This window comes from Calidris pugnax, unplaced genomic scaffold, assembly GCF_001431845.1.
Source record: "Calidris pugnax isolate Ruff unplaced genomic scaffold, ASM143184v1 scaffold69, whole genome shotgun sequence".
In the NCBI taxonomy this organism is placed as follows: Eukaryota; Metazoa; Chordata; class Aves; order Charadriiformes; family Scolopacidae; genus Calidris; species Calidris pugnax.
Window position 1 is genome coordinate 916,991 of NW_015090859.1, and position 14,939 is coordinate 931,929.

The following is a 14,939-nucleotide window of genomic DNA, read 5'->3' on the forward strand; positions in this document are numbered from 1 at the left end:
GGAAGGGGAAAGGGAAGGGGAAAGGGAAGGGAAGAGAAGCCTTTGTCATATTGCTACAATGCAACAAAAAATAGGATCAGCGCCTAAATGTCACAAGCAACCTTCTTTTAAAAATATCAAACCCAAATAATAAGCTTTTCTTTTGGTTGCAGCTACAACTTGAGTCAGTCAGTGTGCAGCAAGCTGATGAATGTGTCTTGAGACAACAGAAAGTATTTTCTTCCTTCTTATTCATTTTTTCTTAATTTACAAGGATGCACCAGCTTGGTGGAGTCACTACAGTAACCAAGAGATGAAAGAAATCAACTGAAAAAATCCCTGTCCACTGCAAAGGGCAGTCATTGACATGACTTTTGGTACCTGTTGTCTGCCCAGCATTGTACTGATCAGTACAGGCTCAGCTAAGGAAATGAAAAATAAATTCAATTTCTCCATCCAGAAACTTTTGTCAATTCACATACAAAAAAGCCCAAACCCCAACCAAACCAAAACAAATACACACACACATTCCTTTTCTCTCACAAAGCTTTTAAGGTGAGGAACTGACAGGTTTTGGACTGTTCCAAATCTCTACTGCTGTTGTTTTCCAGGAAGGAGGCAGCAGAGAAAGCACTCTCTTCTTACACCCGCCCAACACTGGCAGTAGCTGAAGGAGTTGAAGAGTTGCCAGCATTAAGGACAAATCCTAGAGATGCACCTGACCCGTGGAAGTGATCTCATCCCTGGGAAGAAAACAAAGCAGGAAGAAAACAAAGCTGTGAGTGAAAAGCTGAACCCATGGCAGAGGGAATTACAGCAGCCTGGCCTCAGCTCTGCCCTGGGCTCACAGAGAGAATTTACTCAGGGAAGGGGAGGGAAGGGAAGGGAAGGGAAGGGAAGGGAAGGGAAGGAAAAAAGGGAAAAGAAGGGAAAAGCAAAGCAAAGCAAAGCAAAGCAAAGCAAAGCAAAGCAAAGCAAAGAAAAGAAAAGAAAAGAAAAGAAAAGAAAAGAAAAGAAAAGAAAAGAAAAGAAAAGAAAAGAAAAGAAAAAGCCCAGAGAGAAACAAGTTCTCCTTTGCTTTATCTGCTCTGATAACAGCTATCGCAGCGAGTCTATCGCAAGCGCTGGGAGTGCTCGGCAACATGCGTAACTCTGCCGATGGGCTCAGGCAGTCAAGAGAAAGGAGAAGGGCATTTGATAGGAACCAGCTTTCCCGTGCCGGCCTCAGCACCAGCACTATCAACACCCTCCATAAAGAATCGTATCTGCTGGGGGTTGATAGTGGTGAGCGGGGGCTCTCATTGGTATAGGAAGTAATCTCGGTGACCTTCAGGGGAGAAGAAGGTATAAAAACCAAAGTGTTTCTCTTGGGCGACTGTTTGGGCACCGGTTGAATTTCTTCGTTTCCCAGGAGGACGTGGTTTGGGGAAATTTTGGGAGAAAATGGCAACTTTAAATGAAAAAAAGACCTGCAGCGAGCGGATGGAAAATTTCCGTCGTTTTGTCTGGAATCCAGAAACAAAGCTCTTTATGGGAAGGACCTTAATTAACTGGGGTAGGTTTTCACATGCAAGAGTCTTCTCTTCCTTCTGGTAGGCCTAAAAATCTTGGGTGGACGGGGGGGTCGCCCTAATGAATGGGACATCATGTAGCTGTAGGTGTGTTTTAAATGTTGAAAAGATCGGTTCTCATATAAGCTTCTGAGCCACTTTTTTTTGAGCCCTGTAAATTGAGTCAATTAGATTTAAACATCAATCCAAGTAGTTCCTGCAGATGTAAGATGACTTTAAACTGATTTGGGACTATAATACTTTGAAAGGACAAAACACACTGAGTTAACTTATTAATAGCTAAAGGGGGTGGTTACAGTACGGCTCTAACATTGCTGGCTAGAGGGGGTTCTGGCATACAGAGAATTTTTGCTAAATTGGTGGGTTTTGTCCAATTCTCTGGAAATGTGTTTTGCTTTTCCAAAATGCCTTTCTAAATTATTGTCTGCTCAGTAGATCCTCTCTCTTATCAGTGGGTGTTAATGCAAACTTGTGTCTACAATGATGATGTGTTTTCTGATTTACATTCTGGGAAGGGCAGCCCTGACCATTGTAAGGAAGGTCCCTGCTCTTCCCACAGACCATAAGAGCAGCTGCCAGTTTCCAGGGGATTTTTTTTCTGCCGTGAAGACCATGAGTGTAGCTTATTGGCCATTCTTAAAATGAGAATTTTACCGAAAATCAGATCAAAATGTGAGCCTTGCTTTGGAGAGAAGAGGTGCTACGAGGCTCCGATGGTTACAGGGAGCGGCTTCTGACATCCTCCCACTAAAATATTGGCTGCTTGTAGGGGCACCAGCAGCACGTAAGACACGTTACGCACACATGGACAGAAATACAGCATCATTCTACATCTCACAGCAGGGTAAAATAGCAAGATGACACATTTTGCTGGGGATGGTTTCAGACGTAAAAGGCAGTGAGGTGATATGGATCTAACATCAGTACACCTGAAATCCTGACATCTCTCATCCTAATAACACAAGGAGCAACTTGGTTTTGTTGAAAAAATACATCGGCTGTGTCGCTTAGTCCATGTGTCCCCTCACTACAGGAAGGACATTGAAGTGCTGGAGCGTGTCCAGAGGAGAGCCACCAAGCTGGTGAGGGGTCTAGAGAACAAGCCCTATGAGGAGAGGCTGAGGGAACTGGGCATGTTTAGTTTGGAGAAGAGGAGGCTGAGGGGAGACCACATTGCCCTCTACAACTACCTGAAAGGAGGTTGTAGAGAGGTGGGTGTTGGCCTCTTCTCCCAAGGGAATAATGACATGACATGGGGAAATGGGATGGAGTTGCAGCAGGGGAGGTTTAGATGAGATATTAGGAAGAATTACTTTACTGAGAGGGTGGTCAGGCACTGGAACAGCCTGCCCAGGGAGGTGGTGGAGTCACCATCCCTGGAGGTATTTAAGAAACGTGTAGACGTGGCTCTTCCGGGCATGCTCTAATGCATGAGATATTTTGTGTGTGTGTGTGTGTGTATGGTTGGACATGAGGATCTCAAAAATCCCTTCCAACCATGAAGATTCTGTGATTCTGTAATAAGCAGATAAATAGTCTTAATACATGAAGTTACTTTAAGAAAGACAATCTTTTAAGCTTTAAATAATCTGAGCTAAGCACCAACTACTTAAAAAATCCTTCTAAAACTGAACAAATTTACAGCCAAATTTTTCTAGAGGAATATTATTCTGAGTGTAGAGAAGAAGAACCAAAACACCAGTCCCTCTGGTGGAGGGAAAACCTCCCTGGGGCCACGGGCAGGAAAGCAAAGCCACTGCTGCTGGGACATTCCTGGCCACGGAGGGATCACTTGCTTCAAGAATGGGCTTTCACCCTCATTTTTTTCCACAGTGTGGATCAGCCTGTACTACCTGGCTTTCTACGTGGTGATGTCGGGGCTGTTCGCTCTCTCCATTTATTCTTTAATGAGGACAGTGAACCCGTACGAGCCGGATTACCAAGACCAGCTGAAATCCCCAGGTATGGCCGCAGTCCGGCCGGCTGGGCTGAGAGGCATCAGCAGAGCATGGGCACGAGGGGAGACAAACGTGGAGTAAATCAGGAATAAAAATTTGCACATCGATTTCATTTACTCATTTGTATATATCCATATATTTTTATGTGTACAGATTATTTAAAAAAACCCCATAAATATATACAATTATCTACAAATATATACCCCCTCTTCCCACGGATAAAGGGAAAACCCTGGTTTCTGCTGCAGCCCCTCAAGCATCCCTGAGGGTTTTGGGGCACCCTGCAAAACAGAGGGTGCTGGTGTGAGCAGCCTGGGGTAGGTATTTCCACGCTTTTTGGCACTGTGGAAAGTCCCTGGGAGAGCAGAAATCCCTCCCCGCTGCCATGTGCTGTGCCAGCAGCCAACAAGTGAAAATAAGACAAAGACAACATGGGGTTAGGAATAAAGATTTGTGGGACATGAAGTGAGACTTGGGGAGGGTCACGACAGTATAAGCGAAAGATCATCCGTGCATGCTGCTACAAGTCCTTGGCTTGTTTTTACAATGGGAAGGAAAAAATGAGGTTTTTGAAGCTATAGCCCTAAAAATTATTCTCTCTGCTTGCTGCTGAATTTAGAAGCTTAATTTCCCAATATTCAGTAAGTTTGGTGTTTGCTGGCAAAATAATTCCTGTAAAATATGAAGTGCGGCTTTTTCAAAAGCTATATCTCACACTGCAGTGCAATTTGCTCCTTTAACCTGACGTGACTATTTTAACTGTTATTTTTAACAAGTCCTGGGGAAATCCAGTGCGATCGATGGAATGATTTTGCAGCAGTTGTGGTAACAGCATGGATATACATGAAAAGAAGAGTGTTTTGCAGCTCGTAGCTGAGGAGGTTTCTGCAAGTGGTTAAATCCTCCCCAGTAAAGCCCAGGGATCACATGTGCAATAATGAATCTTGATGCAGCATATGTCAATTTAAATAAATGAATCTGTGCCTGGCACCTCTCCTCTGCTTTACCTTCCCTCTCCTTTTCCCATGAAGGTGTAACGTTACGACCCGATGTTTACGGGGACAGGGGACTACAAATATATTACAACGTGTCTGACAACAAAACCTGGGAAGGTCTAGTGACAACTCTTCGGGCTTTTCTGACAGGTAAAAATGAGGTTTCCTGCATAATATTTCAGAAATGGGCTGTTGCATCTCCTGTATTGGGTCTGAGGACCTTAAGTCAGTGTTGCCATTTTCTATTTGTCCTTCTGAAATCACGGACTTTGAGTGGAAAAAGCATCTTCTGAAAGCAACGAGCAAATCACCTCATGAATCTATAAATCAAACATTTATAAAACTGTCTATTAAAGCAGAGCCCGGCTTCAGAGCTTTTACTTTGTTTAATCCTAAATAGCCTTAATAAAATAGGCCAATAGAAAGTTTGAAGGAAAAGGGAGGAAAAAACATCTTCAAAACGAGTCTCATCTAAACTAATCTTATACTGTCCACGACTACAAAGTGCCACAATAAGTCTTGGGAAGTGGTTGCACAGGGCCATCAGAGGGTACAGTCAAAGCAGGTCAGGTGCTCCATTTGCCTGTTCATATCTTAGTATGTTTATATTCCTTTTGAGTCTTAGTGACATATTTCTGTATTTCTCATACACGTATTGAGAAAAATCGTATTTGAAATTGACTTCATATGGAGCTATCAACACGAATTGCCTGCCTTATCTCAATTTGATCTCTTTTTTGCTTTGCCTCAGTATCCTAAAAAAATAATAGGTCAAAAAAACCCCAATCCAACCCAAACAATTTAAACTTTCCTCATTCGATTTAATCCCAACTTCAGTTGAAGTACAGTCTCTGATGTTACAACCTCTACCTTGATACTGGGATGTATAATTTCTGTATGAAAAACTTCAGAGGGGAATTTTTCTTTCTTCTTTCACACACGTAGCATATACACCAGCTGCTCAGCACCTGAACATCAACTGCACCAGTGACACAAGAGCCCTGCTTCAGAGCTTTTACTTTGTTTAATCCTAAATAGCCTTAATAAAATAGGCCAATAGAAAGTTCGAAGGAAAAGGAAGGAAAAAACATCTTCAAAACGAGTCTCATCTAAACTAATCTTATACCATCCATGACTACGAAGTGCCACAATAAGTGTTGTGAAGTGGTTGCACAGGGCCATCAGAGAGTACAGTCAAAGCAGGTCAGGTGCTCCATTTGCCTGTTCATATCTTAGTATGTTTATATTCCTTTTGAGTCTTAGTGACATATTTCTGTATTTCTCATACACGTATTGAGAAAAATCGTATTTGAAATTGACTTCATATGGAGCTATCAACACGAATTGCCTGCCTTATCTCAATTTGATCTCTTTTTTGCTTTGCCTCAGTATCCTAAAAAAATAATAGGTCAAAAAAACCCCAATCCAACCCAAACAATTTAAACTTTCCTCATTCGATTTAATCCCAACTTCAGTTGAAGTACAGTCTCTGATGTTACAACCTCTACCTTGATACTGGGATGTATAATTTCTGTATGAAAAACTTCAGAGGGGAATTTTTCTTTCTTCTTTCACACACGTAGCATATACACCAGCTGCTCAGCACCTGAACATCAACTGCACCAGTGACACATACTTCATCCAGGACACCTTTGATGGCCCAAATAAAACAAAACTCTCCTGCAAATTCACCTCAGATATGCTTCAAAACTGCTCCGGCATCACAGACCCTACTTTTGGATTTCCAGAAGGACAACCCTGTTTTATCATAAAAATGAACAGGGTAAGTACAAGCTCAAGGTGCTGAGCAGGAAAGAATTCACAAAAAAAACCCCCTGACAGCTCAGTCTCTGCTGGGGAGCTGCTGCACCGTTTGCTGCCACAGGCTCTCATCTCTGCTTTGTGCTGGGAAGACAAAATTCGTGCATTTTTTTCTGAGATCTCCGGGTTTACTACAGAAATAGTGAGACTTGGTCACCACCCCTAGGGAAATAACGCAAGATAAAGCCCTCTCTAAACTGACTCTCTAAAGCTTTGCCTTTAAGTTTTGTTAGCAACTCACAGAGCGCTCGTCCAACTAACTAGTACCTAAACCAGCTTCGTTCTGCAAGACCCTGTGCCCTCAGCTAAGGCGTTAAGGTGTGACAGCAGCTGAAGTGATTTCAAAGAAGTGCCACCTGCACACCTTATTTCTCCAGGCTGCAAAGAAAATCTTTAGCAGAACCTATAAAAACACAATTCAAACCTGGTGGCTACATTTTTCAGTGAAATCCCCCAACACTTTTTTTTTGGAGGAAAAAGGGATTTTCCCGTGCCTCCTTTCATTTTTTTCAGGACATAGACAAAGGCATAAGCAGTCTACTTTTGTTTTCAGGTAAGATTCTGAGCCTTCTAGTTCAATTTCAGTTCAAAGTGAAGCGTTCCTATTCTCCACCAGCTCCTCATAGACAGAATCACTTCACTTTCGGTTGGGCTTGCACCCTAGATCCAGGCAGTGAAGGTTTTTAAGAATCTGTGCAAGGTCCAGCTGTGAGAAGAGAGCTGTGCCCCTGATTTCTGGCAGGTGAAATGCAGCTTTTTCCCCAAAAAAGCCTTTGCCTCCTTCAGCAAGGCTGCCCGCCAGCCCTGGCAGGGAAAAGGGGTGAGGATAATGCCTGGGGGGGCTTTAGCTCCTCCTGCCTTCGCTGCCACAGGATGTCACCCCACTGTTTTTGTAGGATCAAAGACGACCAAAAGCTTCTGCCAAAGCCAAGGTTTTCTAACAAGGCATATGATGAAAAGCACAGGGATTCAGTTTTTCCTTTATTTTCACACAACTAGGTGTTTTAAGAGACCCCCAGCCGAAAGCAAGCAGTGCAGGGGGACACACAAGCTAGACTTGCCAAGGAAAGAGCCCACCTGCAGTGCCCATCCCGGGCAGCTCGGAGTCCTGCTTCCTAAATATCCAGCCACAACATGGGTTTTTTTCACCCAGATACATGAGATGAGGCCTTAGGCAGAAACACATTAAGCTCAGTTAATTGCCTGCTTTGGTTTTACCTCCAAACAATTTCCAAGATGAGCGAATGTGTGTTCTCCATTTCAGATTATCAAATTTTTCCCCGGCAACGGCACGGCACCAAGAGTGGACTGCACGTACGTGGTAAGTGTGTGAGGTCCCAGCCTCAGGAATTTCAAGCCCTGCAGCTCCGACAGCAGGCGAGGTGCAATTGGGACCAGAAAGATTCCCCTGCAGCTCTGGCAATCGGATCTGGGAATATTCTCAGTTCTGTGCAACTTATTGCGCCAGCAGACAGCCTAAAAACAACAACATCTAATTCTGGTTTATTTTATATCACCTGAAAATTTGTTTTTCCATGCTGCAAAGCGCATCTGCCATTTGCTTTCAGCTCTCACTAGTGAAGTTCACACCTCAGGTCCCCACACACTCAAATCACAGCCGCTGTAAAAGAACATGCATCCGTTTTTCTTGGCCACAGTAACAGCAGGGCATCTCCACTTTTATTTGAATTAAGACTGCTAAACTTGGGGGTTTTAATACGTGCTGTGCAGCTTCTAGCAGCCATAAAACCGCTTGCCCAGGGCTGGCTTATGGTTGCCCAGCCACCAGAGCTGCTTTCTTGCTTTACAAACAGGGTGCGGAGTCTCGCCCGCTGGAGGTCGACTACTACCCTGTGAACGGCACCTTCAACCTCCACTACTTCCCCTACTATGGAAAAAAGGCACAGGTGAGTACTCAGGTATTCCAGCTTCACTTTTCTTCTTTATCTAAGATGAAACCTATAGAGCCCCTCTGCAATCTTATGAGAACTGGAGAGGCGGCTAATCTTAAGACTTTAAATTGGTAGTGTAAAATTAAAGTTGGTTTGGTTTTTTTTTATCTCTCCTCCTAGCCCAGCTACAGCAATCCTTTGGTAGCTGTGAAATTTCTCAACATTACAAGGAATGTAGAGCTTAAAATAGTTTGCAAAATCATCGGAGCTGGAATTACCTTCGATAACGTTCATGATCCGTACGAAGGAAAAGTGGAATTTAAATTGAAAATAGAAGACTGAGCAGCAACTGAGACACTTCCGAAATATACACACGAAGAGTGACTTGCCTATTATCACATCCATCTGTATTTATTTTCTCACTACGATTTCTGTATAAATTGCAAAGAGACATTTACTACTGAAAGATGAACCACAGAGCTAAAAATCAAAATACTGCTCTACCGCTGTGAAGGAGATGGAGATGATCTCGATGTACACAGCTTACCATCCCAAGGCCACGGTACGCTGCTGCCTTCATACAACTATTGGTACAAAACAAATTTCCTCTAAAATATACAGCTGTGCCTTCAAAGAAAATAAGTATAGGATCAAAACATAATTTGTCACTTTCCAAACTGCAGTAATTGATATGCGATAGTAAATCTTTGATATTGAGAAATAATTGGGTAACTACAAAAAGAAACCAATACTTTGAAATACTAGCAAGTAATATAATTCTCTGTCTTGTATAGGATGTATAAAAGTATATTCAAATTATGTGTATCCCAGTGTGATAGATTTTTCCACTAGTCAGCTAAGTCAGATTTCTTTTTAGTTGACAGATCAATGACTCCAGAAGAAGTGAACTTGAAATCTGGCCTCTAACTTACAGATTTTATTGTCCCACTTCCAAGTTCTGTATGTGTGTAACGTAATAAAAATGACTGGTAAGACTGTAACACCCAGTTACATCCAGGAGAACTGTGCTCATTTAACTGTTCAAGTTTTTAAATTGGGTTTTTTGTTTGTTTGGGGTTTTTGTGGGTTTTTTTGGTATGTGGGTGTTTTTTTTCTGCAGTAGAATAACCCTGTATTGCAATGATGAGTTTGGGGTTACTTGGAATAATCTAGGAAATGCTGACATAACACTAAACTGTTAAGTGAATCTGAAATTTTCAAAGTTTAACTCTACCACATACGATACAAATACAGGAGACTGTTCTGTCTGTGTAGTACATTTATATTAGATGAAGTCCACGATACTTCAGCCAGAGAATGAACTTGCACAGAAAAGATATTCAAGAGAAGAAATGACTTTACACCTTCACTGCCTGGACATTTTAGGAAGTGGGAAGATGCAACAGGTAAACTTCACTTACTATAGTGGCATTAACACAGCTTGCAGAAAGAAATCAGTTGGAGGGGAGTATCTCCCTTTCAAAACCACAAATGATATTTGAGCCCTTCTTAGAAAAACTGGGCATTTCGCATTTCAGAAACAAAATAAGAAACTGCATTCACATGTAAGATTTTTTTCCACCCTGGCCTTTCCTGTTTCAATTTTTACAGGAGGACTTTGCCTCTCTTCAAGACACTGAATGAGAATCAGTTTTATATCCTTGTTGGCACACAGGTCTCTTCCTGGGCATTTTTCCAAAATAATATGGAAGACAATGAAATAATAAAATATTTTTGTTAACAAGACAGTTATTCATGCTCAAAAGTAACTCAAGGTTGTCTATAAACAGAACATTTAAATATTGCCAAGAAAATAAAGAAATTTTCCCTTGCTGTCTCTAACATCGGCAGATTCTCTATTTGACTGCATCTGATTTAATGTCTACAGTTTCCATGTTTGCAGCAGGCAATGCAGTGTTACAAGCTCACATTTTACACAGTGCATTTACAGCACAACACAGGAAGACACTGAAATCTCCCACGGGCTGGACATCTGCACAGCCACAGCTTCAGGACAGCCTGCACTGACTTCACAGAAAGACCTTTGAGGAGATGCACACATTGAAAGGAAAGAATGAAGTGTCCCCAAAAGGATGAGGTCAAAGAAAGTGCATGCAGGTCCACCAGATCTGGTTCTTTAAGTACAAAGATTGTCACCCTGAATTTAGATTTCTCTTGAACTTTAAGCTACCTGAGATTATTATCTTTCTTTACTGGAATTACAAATAATAATACAGAGCAAGGATTGTGGCTGGTGTAGCTGAAGCAGAAAAGCTCTTGTGAAAGCTCCAAGTGTATTAATCTGGGTATAGTTAGTATTAGCTTGCCTGAAGCCCAAATATAAGCACACTTAAAATAGCAGAATGCCCACCATGCAAGTATTTTGAAATACTGCAATGGCACAGCCCAACACGAGGTACAAGCATTTCGTGTAGTGACCAATGTAAGCATCAAAGCAGCAAAGACGGGCTTGCAGAGTTGCACGTTGGAGACATCCAAGCAACAGAAGTTACAAGATAAAGCCCAAAATAAGCACAGGGGAAGGAGAAGGGGCAGGGCAGCCTGCCCAGGGGACAAGAGGGGTGACTGGCAAAAGCAAAGCCAAGTTAAGGAGCAGCTGAATCCCTCTTTAGATGGGGGGGAGACAAGATGCATAGAACACCGACAACGATGGGAGAAACAGGACAGACACGTTCCCTGGTGGAAGAGCCCTCCAGCCTGCTCACCTTCACCTTGGGAGACTAACGAGGACCTCCCCCATCAGTGCCAGCTGTACAGCAGTCTGCCCAGGGAGGTGGTTGAGGCACCATCCCTGGAGGTGTTCAAAAGACGGGTTGATGTAGTGCTGGGAGGTATGGTTTAGTGATGGTGATGCTTCTTGTTTGTTGTGTGGGTGTCTATTTTTGTCAGTTAGGTTGACGGTTGGACAAGATGATCTTTAAGGTCCCTTCCAACCTAGAAGATTCTGTGATTCTGTGACAGGGAAGAAACAAGGACAGACACATTCCCTGGTGGAAGAGCCCTCCAGCCTGATCACCTTCCCCTTGGGAGACTAATGAGGACCTCGCCCATCGGTGCCAGCTGTACAACAGTAGCTCTATGCTATTGCATAGTCATAGTTAGTTTACTGTACAAGCGTTACAGACTAACAGTTTTATATAAATACCAATAATATTGCATAGTCATAGTTAATTTACTGTACAAGCATTATAGACTAACAGTTTTATATAAATACCAATAATTATTAATTAATATGCAAGGACTAACCATTAGCACAAAGTGTGCTGTTAAGGAATGAATTCAGCAGTTTGGTTTTCAAGTTTAAAAGTGGCCTCATTTATCAGTCTTTTAAACACTCCCATGGCAAGCTTCCAAGTTCCCTGAGAGACACAGATACATACACACATGTAAGAACATACAGAGATGTATACATATATGTCCTGCTGCTTTGATGGTTTCATTGCTCACTACATGAAACGCCTGTACGTAGTGTTGGGCTGTGCCGCTGCAGCATCACAAAATACTTGGACGCTGAAGATCTGTGCAGAGAGAACAGAAACAGGGCAATTGCTTTGAGCTGTACCTTCCTCCCCGCACCTCCATCCATTCATAGGAATATTCACATGACTCATAAAGCCATTAATTTAAGTGTAAAGTCCTAACGTCTATTATTAAAAATGATGAAGAAAAATTGAGTGCAGAGAAACACTGAATGCAAGCTCCTTGATGCTTAAAGGGTTATTTGTGTTATGAGACTCTAGCAAGTTCAAAACGTTCACCCTCTCTACATTTCAGAATTGCTAAGTACTATAGATTAATAATTAAGTCTTTGCTGAATGGTCTCACATGATGTCATTGCTGTTGCACTTGGGAATTCCTCTCATTTCATATTACTGGTTTTAATCTCTTACCTGTAATAAAAGTCAAGCAGAGATTGATTCTGCAGCCAATAAAACTGTCTAACCATTTGCTACTTTCAGTAATTGGATGTAGAATAACAGCTGCATCAATAAGGCTTGTAGAAAATATTGTATGCTTTGCGCATATACTCCCTTCACAAGCTTCATTTCTCTCAGATACGGAAGTTCAAGCTCAAACAACATTATCTTGTTTAATATAAAATAAAAAATGTGCATGAAAGAACAAGCGTCCTTTTCTTTTCCTCAATTTAACTTGGAAAACTCCCTCACCGGGTATAAAGACTGTTCACTTCTCTTTCAATTTTTTTTTCTTGATACCAGAGTGATAACAATAGACACATGGCGTTACACATTAAGTTGAGAGAAGAAATTGGGCTGACAATTCCCTTTGTAACATCCCACTACATCTCTCTCACTTGATCTGAGACAGAAGTGAATTCTGGAGAGATGCTTGGGATAACTCCCTTCATCATTGATGCATGTATCTATGTGTAGTCCTACTGTTACCAATGTGGCAATTCTATTATTCCAATCCAAATATGTTCCAGGGGCTTATTATCTTTATCAACTAGATAATGAATCTTAATTGTTCTGATTTCAAATTCCAGTCCTCAAATCTTGTGTCATCTGTCTCTCTGAAGATGACTCTGATATTGGTAAGCCTGTTAAAATAGTATTTTTTATGTGACCTGACATAAATACAGTAATTCCTCCTTTTTTTTTTTTTTTCAGTAAAGCAAAATTGAGTTCCTTAAATCTCTTCCTGCAAGATCTTGACCCTAGGTGTCAAATAACTGGGGGAAGGGCATTTTCTGAGTCTTTCCCCATTTTTCCAATACCCTTTTTACATGACAATGCTAACGAGCACATACCTGCTGTATATATTTGGATGTAAGACCACTTTGTAATCCACTGTTAGTTTTAGCGATACATACAAAATGAGATCAGCTAGTTCCTTAAAATACAGTGTAGGAGACACACTCAGTTCTTGTCCACCTTGATACCCAGATCATTTTTTGGAGCCTACATTTTTGGCATATAGCCTTACCTCCTGTAAGTGTGGGTTGAATTATCATAGAATCGCAGAACGGTTAGAGTTGGGAGGGACCTTAAAGATCATCTTGAATTATCATAGAATCGTAGAACGGTTAGAGTTGGAAGGGACCTTAAAGATCATCTAGTTCCACCCTGCCCCGCCATGAGAAAAGTCTTTGTTCCAAAGTTGTGTAGTTTAACCATAACATTTTTTTAGACATGCCAGGCTTGCTAAGAAATCCACATTAATCTCACCTTTTCATTATCAACTTATTTTCTAACCAGTATCATTTAGAAATATTTTTTCATTTTCTTCTGCATTATTAAAGAAAATGTTAAATAGAAGTACAATCTTACTTGATGCAGCTATTCAGTGAAAATGCCACAAAACCTACTTTTGTTTCAGCAGTAAACAGTTCATAACTCATTAACATACAATCCATTGATATTGTGATATACGTATATAAAATGAGAATGCAATGAAAAAGAAAAAGCTTAAAGATGCCAAAACATATCCATTATTTCCTCAGCCAGCTAAAAAGTTGCAATCTCCTCCCACATTCATTTGATAAGACCCATTCTGTACTTTGTCATGAATAATTAACCTTCCATGCTTTTAATTTTCTTTTAGAAAAACTATTGAAGGAAACAGCTAATATGAGGTTCAGGGCTGATCTCAGGCTGTTTAGACCACATTTGCACAGGCCTTCCTCTCATCACTTTGAAAACTGGCACTCCAGCATTATTTTACTCTGTAAGAACTTAACTCATTATTTCATTAAAAATCAGCACCAGAAATTACCTGGGCTGCAAGAGAGGTTAAGTTTCAAGTATATGCTTAATGTTCTGCTCTATTTTTAATGAATTCTCTCAAATTTACATGATAAAAGAACACAAACTTTATCCAAAGTCTACAACTTTGCTGTCTTAACTGCTATAATGCAGAAATTTTCCATTCTGCTCTGACCAACCCTCCCAATAGATTAGGGCTGGTATAATTCCAATATTTACACTGATGTACCACGATGTGAACACACTGGCATATTAAAAGATCAAATCTTTGAATTTAAGTTTGGATTTTTGAAGCATCCCAAAACTTAATCAAGAAGTCATAGCAGAATGAAGAAAAGCACTTGTAAGGATCTTACAGGGCTGATTTTTGATTAACACCAGTCTCTCCTTTTTATTCTCTGCCACATCAGGATATTTTGCTTTTATCACAGCAAAGCTGTGAATCAATAATCATGGTTTCTCTGGTTAATGTTTCACTTGTTAATGCTGACATACTTTGAATGACTCTCTGGGGACAGCAGCTCTCCAACTGAGTGAGAGGCAGATGCAGCAAGGTGACAACCATCGTCACACCAGATGAAAGTTACCAGTGTAACCAGATGTTGGAAGTAGGCAACACCTGTGCATGTCAACTGTTGCCCTTCTTCATTGTGCTCTCAGCATCAGCTGTACTTCCACTTCTTAGAAATCTCATCTTCACTTCTACCCCCTCATCTAACTACCTTTTCCACCATAGGAGCTTTTGAAGGCTTCTGAAGACAAGCTGAGCTTCCAGTTCTTTTCTGCTGAGTCTTCAGTACACAAGCAAGCCAGATGACCAACTTGTCTGTTCATGATACTGCTATATGGTATTTTCTAACATGTTTTCTTTTCCTCTCTCTTACGGGATCCATATGGTACTTCAAGCTGGAAGGCACCTCAGGGCATCTCTAATCCAAACCCTGCTCAAAGCATGGTGAGCCATGAGGCCAGACGC

The 14,939-nt window shown here is 41.3% G+C and overlaps 1 protein-coding gene across 1 annotated transcript; it reads left to right on the forward strand.

Annotated features, from left to right (window-relative positions):
- Positions 1 to 1,287: 1,287 nt before the first annotated feature.
- Positions 1,288 to 8,558, forward strand: ATP4B (ATPase, H+/K+ exchanging, beta polypeptide). The gene is made up of 7 exons (XM_014944098.1): positions 1,288 to 1,534; positions 3,384 to 3,512; positions 4,540 to 4,653; positions 6,087 to 6,286; positions 7,589 to 7,645; positions 8,139 to 8,231; positions 8,397 to 8,558. Exons 1-7 carry the CDS (start codon positions 1,423 to 1,425, stop codon positions 8,556 to 8,558), a joined length of 867 nt encoding a protein of 288 aa, XP_014799584.1. The 5' UTR covers positions 1,288 to 1,422.
- Positions 8,559 to 14,939: the final 6,381 nt, after the last annotated feature.

What these genes read in the sequence shown, in the direction of transcription:
- ATP4B (XM_014944098.1), top strand. Translation starts at nt 1,423, where the DNA reads ATGGCAACTTTAAATGAAAAAAAGACCTGCAGCGAGCGGATGGAAAAT. An exon ending in TTATCATAAAAATGAACAGG is followed by an intron (nt 6,287 to 7,588) that starts GTAAGTACAAGC and finishes TCTCCATTTCAG; the next exon opens with ATTATCAAATTTTTCCCCGG. An exon ending in ACTATGGAAAAAAGGCACAG is followed by an intron (nt 8,232 to 8,396) that starts GTGAGTACTCAG and finishes CTCTCCTCCTAG; the next exon opens with CCCAGCTACAGCAATCCTTT.